General features: G+C 31.9%; 1 protein-coding gene and 1 pseudogene across 1 annotated transcript; one reads left to right on the forward strand and one right to left on the reverse strand.

Annotated features, from left to right (window-relative positions):
• Positions 1–3500, reverse strand: LOC104787421 (uncharacterized). The gene is made up of 7 exons (XM_010513003.3): positions 3040–3500; positions 2800–2917; positions 2625–2713; positions 2498–2544; positions 2299–2390; positions 998–1131; positions 1–890 (listed from the first exon to the last, which is right to left on the reverse strand). The coding sequence occupies exons 1-7, from the start codon at positions 3379–3381 to the stop codon at positions 252–254; spliced, it is 1461 nt and encodes a 486-aa protein (XP_010511305.2). The 5' UTR covers positions 3382–3500; the 3' UTR covers positions 1–251.
• Positions 3501–11113: 7613 nt separating this feature from the next.
• On the forward strand, positions 11114–11367 carry LOC104787429 (uncharacterized; annotated as a pseudogene).
• The last annotated feature ends 5721 nt before the right edge of the window (positions 11368–17088 follow it).

Genomic DNA, 17088 nt, shown 5'->3' on the forward strand with positions numbered 1-17088 from the left:
TTAATTCAAACAATTAACTTTAATTTATAACAAACTTTGCACATGCACATTTTTTTCCAAAGTTGAGCTTTTACATGAAATTAGTGATCCTTTGTAAGTATCAAGTATCAACTACTACATTATAACTATAAGATTGAAATAAATTGCTTTCATAAGCTAAATGCTAACAATCAAGAAAAAGAGTACTCGTAACAGATCCAATCATCGATGTTATATACTCAGTTCACTTTTATAATCTCGTTCTTTCGAAATTAAAACCGTTGAGATAGAGACACGTGGCGACATCTTCTGTGCGAAGACACGACTGACACAAACCCACGTGGACCTCTCAGCTTAGACCTATACGCCGTCTCGTCGTACGGTCTCCGGTAAAACTTCAGATACGGTACGAACGCTTCACGTGTCTTCTCCCCTCCGAAGACATTGTTCTCCCGGCAAAAGAACATCGCCGGAGACTGAAAAAATGACGGACGTGGAGTTTTCCGGTACGAATCCGTCTTAGTCTTCTCCGGCAATGGGGTTGATGGAAACAGACTCTTCCTGCACGCGGCTGGTTTCACGTCTTTGAAACCACCACCACGTGCCGCCGGAGACGCGAAAGATAACGACCGTGCGCTGCTGAGAGGAGAAACTTGAGCGGCGGCGTTGTAAGGTGACGTGTCGGTGAAGGAAAGGTACCACGGCTTCAAGGAGTTGTGAGATACGGTGAACGCGAATCTTGAAGAAGCTGAACCAACAACCGTGGCCGTTGATTTGATCGACGATACATCGAACCTTAAGGACACTGATCTAGGATGTGATGAAACGTGGCTGATATCTAGCGGTTCGTCGTAGTCTAGCGACGACACTATCATCGTGACCGTTGAGAGTTCCACAAAAGGACGAACACCCTGACAAAATGAATACGAAAACAAGAGTTTATCCATTTGCTTGCTAATAACATTTAGAGAATTATTAATTTGAAATTAAAATGAGTTTAGTATTTTAGAAACTTTACCTTCCAAATGTAAGAGAAAAAAGAGGGAGGATCGATGATAAAGGCTTTGTAAAGTCGGCATGGGTAATAATCTGCCATGATTTTAAGAGTCGCCAAAAGCAAATTTGCAAATGCAGAGGATGATCTGAAAAAGCCTTTTTTTTATAAAGGAATTAACAAAAAGCAAAAAAATGGAATATTAATCGATTTTGTACAGGTAAGTGTGCGACTAATAATTAATTGTCTAATCGAGTTTGAACAAAATTTAAAGATGCAGAGAAATAACTGTACTTAATTTTTCCTTCAAAAGAATGAAAACAGAAAAAGGTGGATAAAAAAGAAAAAAAAATTGTACAGAGAAAATAAAAAGCATAAATCTTTAGAAGCGTGATGCCAAAGAATATTAATTATCCATTGTAAAAATATAGGTCTTTGTAAACTATAAGTTATAAATTTCAAAAAAAGAGAGCCAATCATTAAATAATAAAGTGTACTAAAGTAAGTATTTAACAAAACATGAGCAAACACACGTACTTGCATAATTAGAATAAGTTCTATTTTCTTTTCAAAATTTAAGTAGTATTTTTTCAGCTACAAATAGATAATCCTATAAATAAAATAAAAAACTTTCAATTTTCTTTGGTTAGAAAAAGAAAAATTTGCTTAGAAACTATAGTGAAGATAATTTGCGATAAGCCGTAATTACAAAAGCATATTGACGTTGACACATGAATTGGAAGACAAATCGGAACATCAAGTTAATGCATATACATACATACATGTCCGAGTGTCCGGTCCCCGACATAAACGAACGTACTCAATCCAAAAAACAAAAACTAAAAACCCAAAAATACGGCACGTAACTTACAGATTAGTACAAAGAAATTTGGAAGATTATCAAGGACAAAATCCAGAGTATCAAGTAGGCATGATCAAAACTAAAAAGTAACCGTAATTCAAACCGTATCTAAATCGTAACCAGACCATAAATGTATAAAACAATTAAAAATCATAACCATTAACCATAAATATATGGTTAAATTATATTATAACCGTAATTCTATCAAAACAGTTGGTTAACTGCATGTTAAACCATACATTTTTTAACCATAACCAGTTTTTAACTTAATGAAATATATTAATAATTAATTATTTAATATTCAACCTATCATATTATCAAATAACCGTAACCGTATTTAACTATAACCGTTTAGTAGTTAAATTTAAACAAAATTTCTAAACGTAATGGTGATAACCGTGGTCATGTCTAGTATCAAAGACAAAACGGTAATATCAAACAGTATGCATTACTAAAAACTTACTTGCATCGAAGAGAAGAACAACGCTCTGTTCCGCGTTTCTGGTCATGCTTGAGATCGCAGTATCCGTCGTGAACGCTACCAAACGCGTAAACCTTCCCCAAAAAAATCAAAAAAAATCATCATCATTACGTTGTGAAAAGTATCAATCAATAAAACTGGATTAGTTTTTTCTTCTTCTAATTAATTATCTAAAACTTACTGTTTTGGGGTACGCAGCTTCTGATAATCATGCTTAAACCGGAAAACCTGTAAAAATCAACCTCATTTTTATTACCATTAATATTATTTATAGATGAAATCAAGATTGTTTATGGAAAAAAAATTACAATAACGGGTCTAGAGTCTCCGTCGTGACCGGCGATGTAAGCTACACCGTCTCCAAGCTCCGTCGAGAACTCCTCTGCTCCCAGTCGCTCTTAACATATATAAAAAACACACACACAAAAGCCTTAAGAAAGGTGTGTGTGTTTAAAAATCAAACATTATTAATACAAAACATACCGAGATCGAAGTTTTGTCTCCAAGAAAGACATGAGATTAGTTGTTTCGCTGCTTTTTTCACATTATCTTCTTTAACCTTCAAGAATCTCTCAACACACTCTCTGTTACAGAACTTCTCCTGTAAAAAAAAAAGCTCGAAGCTTTTGCTTGTTACGAAATGTTCGAAGCTTTTTGTTTGTGAACATGTACGTACATGCATATATGTTTTGTTTATTGAAAAAGATTTGAGTAGAGACGTACTTGTTTGAAAGTGAGTGGAGGAGATTGTTTCTTGACCAAATGAAGAACAGCTTCGACTTTCTCGTCTTTCTTCCCCATTGATGATCGATCTCTTTGCTCTGTTTTTTGAAAGAACGAAGAGGATAAAGAAAAAGTTCGGATTTTTTTTTTGGGAAAGAAGAGAGAGTGAGAGAAGCTGAACAACGATTGTATTTTGTGTTCTGTGTGTGTGTGTGCGCGCGGCAAGGTTCTTCTTGTAGCCAAAAGAAGAAGAAAGTTTGATTTTGTATTTCTCTCTTTCTTTCTAGAGAGAAACAGAGAGAGAGTGTCGTTGTGTCTGAAAACGGCTTCTGCAGAAAACATAAACTTACATATGTTGGAGAAGTTATTGGTCTGATGATGACGCTGTTACTATGTCGTTTTGCGGATGTTTCATATTTTTAAAAGCAAAAAAAGCCGTTGGGGCCGCCACCAGTGACGCCATCTAACGTCGTTAAATTGGCTCCGTTTTATAAGTTTTTTAACTTAATGTTTCAATAATTACTCGAATGTTTTGTTTATTTTGTTACTTAATCATCATTTTTAGTATCCTTAAAATTTTGACCCAAAAAAAAAAAAAAAGTATCCTTAAATTAATGGACATGAATTTGATTAAGAGTACTTACTTATTCACAAGTTTAGTTATCTCAAGTCTCACCAATATTGGACGGTCATACACTCATACTCATAAGGGTAAGTCGAGTCTCTCTAGCAAATGATGAGCTACACCATCATCATAAGGGATGGAACTTGTAGATTTTGATGAAAACAGAATATATATATATATATATATATATATATATATATATATGGATTTTATATTTAGTAACACCAGCTAAGTTCATATGATAATGATATGTCAACGTCTATATTACCTAGCTCAAGTACTTCCCAACGATCGATGGTGACGTTAGCCAATTAAATGCATTTACCGTAACAAGATTTCTGATCAAACCAAGTCCATGAGTTACAAACTGTAGAGTGTAGTGATACAATGCTTGCATGAGTTATATGCATGATTTGGTTAACATGTGTATATATCTTCGATTTAAAACATATTTCTTCGCAAGTTATAAACAAAATAAATAAGACTATAACTTTTTTGAACTAATATTCCAGCACTGTCAAGTTATATAAACAATGACCTTTTGGAACTAAATTGAAAACTTAGAACCCCCTCTACTTTTTTTTAAAACCAACATTTTGGTATTGTGATTGTTGATGTGACTAATTATTACTATTCTTTTTACTCGTACTTCACATTTCGACCGTAGGTGCAATGTATGTATAGCTTCAGTTACAAACTGTTGTACCCACGTCTGATTGCAACCAGTAAATAAAATAAAAACACATCTTTTCTATACCAACTTTTAACCTGACCAATTTACAAAACCCGACCAGTTAATTACTTTTGGAGGTTTAAAAGAACAGAAACACTCGTCAGCTTCAAGAGGAAAAAACCATATAATATGCATATTTACTTTAGTGATATATTCATATTAAATTATTAACTTATAATTATTAAACCATTATTTTTTCTTCTCATTCAGACGTGCAACTTTCTTAGTTTATCGTATCATTGAATTCGTTTGACTTTGACATGATTATAGTAACTATTTCCTCAAACATAGACCATTTTGTTTAATGAAGTAGGTGGTGTAATTCGACTATTACTAGCTCTAAACTCTAGTTCTTTTAACGGGTCAAAACGAAACGACAACGGTGTGAGTCCTTAGGGGTGTGAGTAAATATATTCTTGAAAAAAAAGAGACCGTTGTCGTCACGGCGGCAACTTGCTCGTACATGGTTAGTGGTAGTGAAGATTCAGAAATATATCCAGTAAAATCCACATGTCAAAAAGTAAAGATAACACCAAAAAAGAGAGTTCACGTGCTCGTTTCCTAATGCTTTCTGTCTAATGTCCACACACACCGACAAATAAAGTCAAAAGGAAAAATGATTATCTCTCTTGTTTTAACTTCAAATGTTACAGTGAAGCTACAATAAAAATCTAGAAAGATTTTTTTTTTTATTTTTTTTTATGTTTATTTGGGCAGCTAGATTAGTTAATAATGATCAAAGAGACGACTATATAAGTTTGATGATGATAGTTTAGATTAAGCTTAAAAGAAAATATTTCAATACTCCGAATTTAGAGCTTTAGACGGATATTGTATCCTGAGTCTTCTCTGGGCTTTAGTGTCCGAATTTTTTTTTGTTAAGTCAGACTAAATTCTCACACTTTTTTTTTTTGAGGAGTCCTAAAACTAATTTATCTGGGAAAAAGTATACTATGAGTAGGATCTTTTCCAGATATGTAAATAGGCTGTAAGTATGACCAAAAGGATAAAGCTGAGCAATTCTGCGCTTGGAGAGAATTGATCCCTGATTTACACTAACAGAGCAACTCTTCCATCAAGACTAGAACCACTAACTCACTATCTTGGGATTTTTTTTTTTTTTTTCGAATTTTAGCGACAAAGTGTGTCCGAATTTTTTAGATTGGTAATTGTGAAAATTTTATTTAATTAAGCTTTTTATATAAATTATAGGGTTATTGACTTATTGTGTTTGTCTAGCTTAACATAGAATCATATTAAAATGTTGTTGTTATAACTCTTCTCCTCTAAATTGAGAAATCATGGGATTATTTGATTTTAATCTAATTGTGTAGTTAACAAAAAATAAGTTTAAGTGATTATCACAACGATTATACACGTTAATTTTTAAAATAACTGTATAATATTAATTATTAGATATTCATTTAAAGTATTTGCGCTTACACTATCCGATCCATTTAACACATGCATGTTTTTTCTTTTCCAATTATATATATATATATATATATATATATATTATCCAGTTTTAATTCTAGGAAATGAAATAACGATAATACTAACACAAACTATTAAATTAGGCTGTATGTTTTAAAAATTAAAACTTTTAACATTCGGTAGAATGAATTATTGGTGGCCATCTATAAATCATTCCACATTCTAAGAAGTTTTTGGATTTGTTATATATCTATGATATTTGTTCACTAAATTTTATTTTAGAAATATAGTGAAGATAGAAATTTCACCTGCTTGTCAATATATTTTTTTTCAAAATTTGAAATCTAAATATCTAATATTATTGCATGGATGGTCCTCACTATTCCATATACACAATCTGGAAGTGGTGGGGATAAGGCAAAGTGATTATGTAATTATCATGCATAAAGAAAGTGATTATGTAATTATCATGTTAAGAAGATCGATGTTCTATTTTAAAAAGAGAGAATCGCAGGCGCCTGGACGACACTCGCAGCAATTTTCTTTCCCAAACTTTTTCTTTTTCTAATCACAACCTCTTGCACTGTCGATAGGGGTTTTCCGTCGATTCCGGCGATTTAGAGAGCCCCAAGGCTCATAGTGCTTCATCCGTAAACTGCAGCATCAACAAAGTGAAGCTTACAGATCAAAATCAAGGGAGCAGTGGAAGAGAGAAGTTTCCTCGACACACCGACGGTAAGAGATCTATCGGCGGTGATGCGACGTGGAGTAGAAGAGGGAGATTCACGGCAAGGATCGAGAGAGTAAGGTGGTTAGATCCGAAGACTGGAGATTCTGGAGGCTTCCCACGGCTGTTGTTCGATGGGGAGGTCGTTTATGGCTAGGAGGAGCTAAGCCACCGTCGAGTGATTTCAGATCTACTCCCTACCGCTTTTCTTCTCTCACATATGAGCATGAATCTCTTCGACAATCAAAGCTTGGATCTCTTCTTCCTCCTTAAAGCTGCTCTACGGTGGCGGGATGGCAACAAATCTTGGATCACCATCTTCATTTGACTCACGTCGTCCAGGCTCACCGGAGGTCCTGTTCCGATGAGCATCCGCAATATCATGGGCGGCAGCTTAAACTGAATTCTTCAGTTGGGATTAGGGTTACAGAGCGATCGATTTGATTTCGGTTCGTTATTAGATAAACCCGAGTCAATTTTGATTTTCGGTTTTACTTGGTTTGATGTGTGTGCTTTAGGCTCTAAGGGGATTATCGTAAATGGGCCTAATATTGAATACCTTTAACAAAAAAAAATTATATCATGCATAATCATTAATGAAAATTTGGGTGGATGGTTCATTTTAAGAAGTTAACTAGGTGAGACAGTTATTAGTTTAGGAGAAGTAGAGAACTAATTTTTGATATTTTAAAAAGGCGAAAATGTATTTGACGATAGATTTTAGTGTTTCGATATACAGGACAGGTCTGTAATAATTTAGATATCAGCGATTCTAAGGAGATGGTCTGTTACTCTGTTATGCTATCAGCGATTCTATCATTTTATGGAGATGGGATAACGGATAATGATGATACGAGAGAGGGTTTAACGTAGTTACCTATAATGGGCCTGCTAGTGGAATCTGCTCATCGTATTACACATGTTTCTTTCGGGCTCGTACAACATGTTATCACTTGTTGGATCATATAATACATGCTTGCTTACACCTTGAGGCTTTACTCAACCAAACACCATTGATCGATCTTAGTTCAATTGTTTTATGAGTTGTAAATAGCCAAATTATAGATTGAGTTTGCAAAATATCCAAAATAACTTCAGTGTGAATTGAGTTTTCTTTATTAGTGTTTCAAAAAACTAATAATTTTTTTTCTCATAACACTATTAAAAAAAAAAAATCTCATAACACTTAACATAATATCATATTTTAAAAATATGCATAAGAAGATCAGATCATTTAGAAAAAAACAGTGCACGATTTTGCTAATTTTAGCTCCCTACAAATGGTTATTTTATCTAATAAGCCCTTCTTTTATTCTATTTTATAGTGATCAGTTTCCAAACCTATGGTTTTGAGTAACAAAACTTATAAAGGTCACGTAAAACTTGATGTCAGGTACTATTAAAAAAAAGAATTTTGGAACTTTTAAGCGATAAAAGAATAAATTAATTTTTCAAAATGTATAGAGAGTATGCAAAAATTGTCTATTGTATACAACTAGGCTTTAATAAATTATGTTGGTTAAGGATGAATATACAAGAGGTAAAAAATTTCAAGTAAGATCAACACCGTTTAAGTAAGATATTATACGATATTTTTTGTATGAAGCGGTCAGTTGTCTCGCCCATCTCATAACATTATATTTCATGTAATTCGCCATCCACTGGAAACAACATAAGGGGAAATACATCATCCAACTCGGACAGTCGGATGACCATAGTATTACAATATATATAGTTGATAAATGAAGTTTTCTTTTATTTAGTTTGTTTCACAATACTAAGCTGTATATAAAGGAACATTGTACATTCTGATTCATTAATGAAAATATTCTTTACAAGTTAATACATATATAGTTATAGTCAGGTCAAGTTGTACTAGTCGAACTTTAGAAAACCGAGACCCTAAGATGCTTTCAACTATTGTGAGGCGTCGTGGTAGCATTGGTGTAACCATATAGCTCATGCAATGTATCACGACAATATTTAATTACGAAATTGTATTTTAATGTTTTATTTATCCCAAGTCGAAGCGTTCCATGCATGGATCCTGAAGTCTTGAGTTAAAATCCGATAGTTGCTTGTTGAGGTTGTCCGATGAGATATTACGATCTCTAGAGCTCTAGAGCTCTGTCACATTTTGTCATTCGAGAAGTTGAGTTAATATATGTGTTGTCCATCAGTTTGGCGACCATAAAATAATCCCATTACTTACAAATTACAATGTCATCATTTTGTAATTAATTAAAACAAATATTAATAGACATACATGACATTTAAAAAAAAATCCCAAGTAATATTATTGCGGTAGTAAGAATACAAGAAGTAAACAAACAAAACTTTGTGGTCGTACTTGATATTAAATAGTCCGAAATGTTAAAATCAACGATCTTATATACTAATCTTTTAAACATATCAAATCAATTCTAGATTAAGTGTCCCCCTAAGTTAAAGAACTGGAAGAATTCTGAAACTAATGATTATGCAAAACGTGTTTTAATTTTTGATACAGTATTTAGCGTGAGGAATTGAGTTGTTTAATTAATTTTTAGTTTTTCCCTGGTTCAGAAGGAGAAAATGTTAAATTACACATAAGAACTTTTTTTTTATAACATGTATACTCAAGATGCACCCATTAATCTTCAAACGAAAAAAAAAATCAAAAATAATGGTAAGGAATCCATATTCGTGTATAAATTAGAAAATGAAGTATCTATGTATAAATTAAAAATAATCGCGAGTTATTTATATTTAGTGTACAGTATTTATGTGTTTATTTATTGGAAATGGTTAGATTGATTTTAAAGTAAGGGAAGAAAAAGGAGATTGACGACTTCTAAGGCACCCTAACATTACCACAGGCCACAGCTGTCTCTCCACATATGTCATTTGCTTCCATATTTACTCTTTCTTCAATTCTATTTCATTTCCTCCCAAGTAAAATCATCTTTAGAGGTTGGTCCAAATTGGTGTACCTTTAGCACGAATCTACAATTTTATAGTTTACATTGGCCCACGCACTTCTTTTTGGGGGACCAATGGTCATATTAATTATATAAAACCATTCGTTGCTCATTGGTTCATCGACCATTATTTTAAAATTTATCTCTTTAAATATCATTTAACCATTGCCGTCAAAAAGAAAAAAAAAACTGTCATTAAACCATTTTAGATCGTTTACATCATTACAAAAACAGAAAACAAAAAGAAGTTATCAAATATGACAAATTTTGTTTTATAGACGACTCCACAATATCTTTGCATTCTAAAAATCAATAACAGACCATTTTATTTACACTACATTCATTGGTAAACAGTTTTAACACATGGTTACCATGCTAAAGATCTTCAATAATCTTACCACCATTAATTTATAATAACTAGCTAGCATTATAGAAATCAAAAAGACAAACTTGTTGTGAAGTATTAAACCCCCTTGTTGTTGTACGTAGGTCAAAGGAATTTCCCCAAAAAGAAAAAAAGAAAGAAAATTCAGTCGGTAGGTCATTAAACATGTGTTAACATGAAAACTAATATAGTATTTTAAACACATATGAAAGTACGTACTCGTTAGTTTATAAATGTAGCAGGATATACAAATATATGCATGCTAGGCAATGGTGGACATACGTGTTGACATATTTAAACGATGAAGCATAACAATGAGATTATATAAAGGTGATAATTAAAATCATTCATATATATATATATAGAAAGAAGAAGTGTGAAGAGAAAACATGATAGGTGAAATGGGATTGTTCTTGAGGCACAAGTGAGCTTCAAAAGAAAGATGTTTGACAAACACCTAATACCAAAGAGACCCCATCACAATAAAACATTAAGTCACAGTTTCATCATTCTTCCTTGATATTGCGTTATACTTCATCAAAACTCATGAATACTACTAGAAAAACCCAATAAACTACCACATTTAATCGAGATGGGATCCATGTGTCACGGTTAAAAGCATTTGAAAACTTATTTAATAGTAAATTTATAGAGTAAACAATAAAACAAAAAAGAAAAAGAAAAAGAAAGATGGAGATGGTGGCTTGGGCCATACTTAAAAAGGAACATATAAAACACGTTGATGTGGCTGCCTGCATTACTTATTATCCAAGGTGGAGTACCGTCATTGGTTGGTTTCTTGAGTTGGGTCCTTAGATTTATATATAATGATATCTATATCTCTATATATATAAAGATAGTGTAATTAATATTTCATATTTTGCAAGAGCCTTAAAGGCACTGTATAAGAAATGGGGTGGCTCCATTCTTTCTTCTCTCCCTTGAAGAAACTATGGATTAGCGTCAATTCTGCTCAAAAGAAGAGTATGATCTCTCTCTTTCCCTCTTTCGTTTTTGGTTCTATGGATCGGATAGTACTCTTTCTGATGGCAAATTATGAATATGAGTTTTGCTATATGCTATATATATATATATATATTTGGTTTTGTATACATATGCATTTTCTTTGTGTTGATGTAAACAAATGTAAAATGTGCAGGAAGAGGGATATACATTTTATACGAGGACGTGAAGTCATGCCCATACGAAGATGTGCATGTTTTATGGTCTATACTCGTGGAGTCTCATCCACACACTTTGCAACTCAAACAATGATGAAACCATATCTCATTACTCTCTTTTTGGTTCGGAGGGTTCATATACATCTAATGTTCATGCTCATGGTCGAAAACGAAGAAGAAAGTTCTTAATTATCAGCATGATTTCATATATCTGTTTTTTAGTTCTCTCCTTACTTGTACATATAATATAATATAAATACACAGAGACACTCTTTCCCATTTGGTTATTTTTTACGTAATTACTCGCTATTTACAACTATACACATATATGTACGTAGATGTATAACGTATATACGATCCTCTTGAAAGTCATATTTTTTATATCGGTATAGAGCGTCAAAGATGGTTTTAAATTTAAATTTAAATTTCCCCTGTTATATAAAATAAAACCAGTCACCACAGATTAGAAGATAAAATAATAATCAAATGAAAATGATGAAGCTTATAATGATGAAAATAACCAACTTCTTTTTTCAAGTGCTCGTTATATTCAATGTTCAAATCTTTTTACTCATATGTCACTAACTAAGATGAAAAACCGAGACTCTAATTTTATGCATAATGGGTGGAGCCCAAGACAAATGCCTTATTTGTACAAGGGTTGTCATGGCTCTGTCGGTATACATATAAAGATTGCATTATGCAGGAAAATAATTAGATATGAGCATGATTGTGTATATGGAAAAATGTGTGCCATAGTATCTATCGATCATCTCTATGACATGTCTGCGTAACAAAAAAGCAAGTAAACATGTACCATATGTTTTTTTTTCTAATTGGTAGCTAGACATAATTAAAAAAAAAAAGAAGATAAAGTTTGACGGGAAAAGGAGAGCTAGTGAATAGAAGTTGGATTGTCGTGGAGACTGTTTGGCTTGTGTCGGTTGGGTTGACGTTAGTTGAAAAAGTTGCGGTTGATTTCATTTTGCGTTTCTTATTCGTTTAAGCCTGAATGTTGTTGAACTAAGCATTTATTTATATAAATAATGTGGACAAAACTAAGAAGAATGTTATGATTTAGACATTGGATAATAACCAAATTTAAACTTGTTTTGGCATAATGCTACCACATTAAATGTTGAAGGTGGGGTTTTACACCAAAACATTCGTTCGAGTTTCTTAATTGTCAAATGAACAACAGTTGTAGGGAATTTCTTAAGAGAGATAGAATTAAGTAGAAAAGGGATCATTATCTAAAGAAATGAAAATTTTAATATATGTAATTATGTGACAGTATCAACTAGATTTACGTGAGACTTGCTTTATGGCTACCATTAGCAAATATGTTTTGGCAAATTCATTATTCAAATTATATTTCCTAGGATGAGTTTGCTTCGGCATGATAGGTGAAGTTGGTTAAACCTTCCAGGAAGGTCCTTCCTGTTTCCATGTTTTTTTAGAGTGATAATAATTATATTAGGTTAGTGATAAGAACATAGTGATTCTATAATAAAAATGAACAAATAAAGACTAGACTATTTATAGAAAATGTCAAGTAGGAACCAAAGCGTCAACAAGTAAAAGAAGTCTTTGTGTTTTTTGATAATATACACTCATACCAATTGTATGGTATGGAGACAAAACCGGCACATCCTTAAACAAATGCTTCAAGGAGCGTAATCAACAGATTTTAAAATAACAACTGTGATGGAAAAATATCTACGTCGTCGGTCCAAAATTATAATAGTACATTGAGGTGCGTTGCCGACAACGAAGAAGAAGAAAATAAGGTAGTAGAACAGTAACGTTATTTTAAGATAGTCGCTAAAGAGATTGTAGTTTGATTGCCTGTGGAAGGTCATCTCCATTGAAGTATTTTAGTGAGTTGCTTATAAGTTGCATAGTAATAAAACAGATTAAATATAATCTAAATAGTTCAATTTTGCTAAGCATCTATCGTTATATTTGATGTTTTAGAATCACTAAGGATCTCGGGCGTGTTAATTGGTGATTGGTTGGAAGAAAAAAGATTTTTTTTTTTTGCAACTCTCTCTCCCTCGCGACTCTCCCTCTCGTTCTCTTCTCTCGGCGAATCGGAAGAAATCTACAACACTTCAACTTCATTTCACCTCCGATCATCTTCTCAGTTTTTTTTTATTGAATCTAATGAAATCGATTTGACGGATATGGTGTTCAATTCATTTAATATATGATGAAATCAAATTTTCTTCAGGATCTAACGCGATGACAAACTCAAACCCAACCGTTGAAAGCAGCTTCACCGGTCACCACCAGTAACAAAACTAACAATTTTTTTTTTAAGAACTTCAAAGTTAGTAACTCTCAATAGACCCACAAAAATTTACAATTTCTTAAAAAGTTCTAAATCTAACTTTTTCTCAAAATTAATGTGTTAAGCAACTTTGTTTAAGATGCATCAATGGAGATGCCCATAGTCTCTTATTAACATTTATTTAATCCTAAATAAGGTACAATATTTGAGTCATAAAGCTATTACGCAAAAGAATATATAAATAGTGATTTCGAGTCACAATAAAATCACTCCCCACTGCACATGCAACTAGTTGATCGTCTTCGTTGACGTAGACCAAGATCTTTTCCTAAATCTTCAAGATGAGATAATATGAGTCGGAATACAAATTTAGATGAACTCTCCATAAAATAGAATGAGGGGAGTTACATTAAAATCAACAATAATAATCTGATAAATGCATTTTATTGTTGTGTTTTTTCCATTGAAATATTTCGTAAAATTTTCATCATATTTTTCCATTGAACACTTATAGTTATGTTTTGACAAAAAAAAAAAGTATAAAATCTTTTATACTATATCCCGTCTTTAATATTTGGGAAGGACATGACTTATTTTTAGTAGACCATATAATAGTTATATGGGTCATTAGTTTGTTATAGAATTGACATATTAATAATTTAAGTATAATATTTGATAATCTTTCGATATATACGGTCTACTTTGATTACTGTTAGATCCTATATCGCTTATTTATTGAATTAGGCTCTGTTCTTCTAACAGTCGCGCGATTCAAATCAGCGACTGAGTTTTTTTTTTTTTACATGTCAGTTTTGTAATTTTGAGTATTCAAAGGGGTATAATTACAAATTTAGCAAAATCCCCAACAATAATTTCTATGTTTGCGGTGAAAATGAAGATACAGTATTACAGATCTGATCATGTCAATTTGATTTTCACAATCCAGCGACTGTCGCTACTTCTAAATTAAAGCTTGAGTTGTGTTGCTGGTTTTTTTAGCGACTCTGAAATCTGTAAATTGAAGTCGCAGCGACCAAAAATTTAAAAGAGATGAAGAAAAGATGAAGAAAAGTAAAGGCAAATTTTTAATCTCAGCAGCTGTTGCTGCGATTCTCTCCCGAACAGGGCCTTATTCATAATTAATAATTAATTATTAATTATTAATAATAGCAATAACAATGAATCCAATTTAAGCCTAATCGGGAATAATAATAGCATTTGAAGGAATAAAAGATGATATAGACAAATGAAACAAAATATTTTAACTCGAGAAATCTTCCGAGTTCGGTAACCCTATACATAAAAACTGTGATTTTTGTTAAACTAAACAATATTTCGATCTTACCTACCAATATATACCGTACTTCTATGTATTGTTTAAGGAAATTAAACAAATTTAAATATCTCCTGATTTAAATTAGATTAACTCTGGAGACCCCTTCGACGGCCAAAAATATTTAAAATCAAAAATACCGCTTACACATAGTCTACACAATTTTTTATAATAGATATATGAGTCCAGTCAGTACATAATTGTTTTTAGACTATATAATAGACATATATAGTCTAATTGGTTAATTGGTTATAAAATTAAAACATTAATCATTTAGTTGTATTTAAGTGTATCATTTGTATAATTTACTTTTACGGGTTTGCTTGATAATCGATAGGGTTCGCTTGAAAATCGAGATTGATAGGGTTCGCTTGGTAATCAAGATTTATAGGGTTTACATAATAAACCCTTGCCATTTTAATAAATATCATATCACAATTTAAAGTTATATGTACTTCTTTCCTCAGAAACAGATGCATATCTTATTTACATATTTTATTATTATTTACCAATTAAAATGTAGTTAGTTTTATAATAAAATAAGTTATAAACTTATAATTCGGTTTAAATGTAAAATATCAAGGTTATATGATGATATTGTTTAATGCTAAAAAATATATCAAATAAAAATATTTAAATTTGTTGTATAAAATAAAATTTAACCCGTGCTATAGCACGGATACTAATCTAGTATAATAGTATTGATAACTAAATATAGTTCACTTATTTTTAATCCAAGACAAATATTTACTCTTAAAACTAGATTTATTTCCATTTTCAAATATTATTTGTAAAAATTAAAGATAAAATATCTTATCCAAAATAATTAAGTCAATCTTTTAACTCATGGTTCTAAATTTTCTATTTGACCAAACAAAAAATGGTTAAATTAAATTAAATTTACTGTACGTGAAAAAAAGATAGTCGGTCACTCAAATATGCTGCCTATATCTTGTTCTAGCACCAACACAGCAACACTTATACATTCACTCATGTATCCTTGCACATTGATTAAAAAATAGCCTAGGATGACTCTACAGAGTCTCAGTTAATTGATCGGTTAACTTACTGGTTAAAGTTTTGGCAATCCGAGAGCTTCCTTTTAAAATTCTCTAGGTAAACCAATCAAACCACTAATTAGATACCATTGATACTGGGAGCTTCATTCCCTATTACACCAAAAATCAGACTTCAAGACATGTTAACAACCTTATATAATCCTGAATTCCTGATCAAGAAAGCTAAGAATGTGAAATGATTAACAAGTATTGGCAGAAAGAAAATCGAAAATGGTCTTCCCCGGAGAACTTCCAAGCTTCAGTTCTCATATATATGTTATAACTAAGGTTATAAAAAAAAACCGAAAAATTTAATGTACGCTCACATAAATGAAGAGGAATACGTATAAGAAGAGAATATGAATGCAATAAGAAGTCCAATCCACCAGTATTGTTTTCCTTGTTTACACTAAGGTTCGTGTGGAAGCAGAGGTCTACTACTATGCAAACCAAAGAGAACGATATTAAAACGTTCTTGTGAAGAAACATCAACTTCGGCGTCCTGATCACACTATACCATACCGAATAACTGGTACCCAACTTATCGGTTGTCGAAACCTAAGACGCCTAGATTCATATATGGAATAACTGGCAACAACATGCAAAAACACCATTTTTACTAATCTTGATGAGGAGGATGAAGACAGTGACACCAACAGAAAAAAAAAAAAGAACAAAATCACCAAGTTTGAGCTTTCTCTCAGCCGGAACATAAAAGAAAAGAATATACGCAATATGTTTCTAGAATGTGTGCCATCAGACGGACGTCGCTTGGAATCTGATTTGTAATTCACTAGTAGAGTGGTAGACTGGTGTTACTTGTACTTCTCTTTTGAGACTTATCTATCTATGTACCTAATCTTGACTTCACTGTCTTTTTAATCACCACAAATTAAAATGACAACTCAACAATCAATAATATATGAAAGATTACGACATTGAAAAAGTTAGAAGTTAGAACAAACTACAATTATTAATTCACATGCTTGTTACTTACTCTTTTCAATCCATGCATCTAGTTTCATAACAACAATGATTGCCAAATTTAAAATTCGTAAAAATTAATTTATTTATTTTGTCAAATTTTTAACAGAAAATTTTTATATATTTCAAATTTTTTTGTACATATTTAGATGAAAAATTTATATCAACATATAGAAGCGGCAAATATACACTTAGAGTGTATATAAAATAAAACTCAACGAATTTTTTGTGTTTTATTTTTTTTTTGCCTTTAAAGCAACAATATAATCCATGATCTAGCGATTCCATATACAAAATTAAAATGTTCAAGCATATATGAGTATCAGAATATGCAAG

Source organism: Camelina sativa, chromosome 1 (assembly GCF_030686135.1).
Source record: "Camelina sativa cultivar CO46 ecotype springtype chromosome 1, ASM3068613v1".
Taxonomy (NCBI): domain Eukaryota; kingdom Viridiplantae; phylum Streptophyta; class Magnoliopsida; order Brassicales; family Brassicaceae; genus Camelina; species Camelina sativa.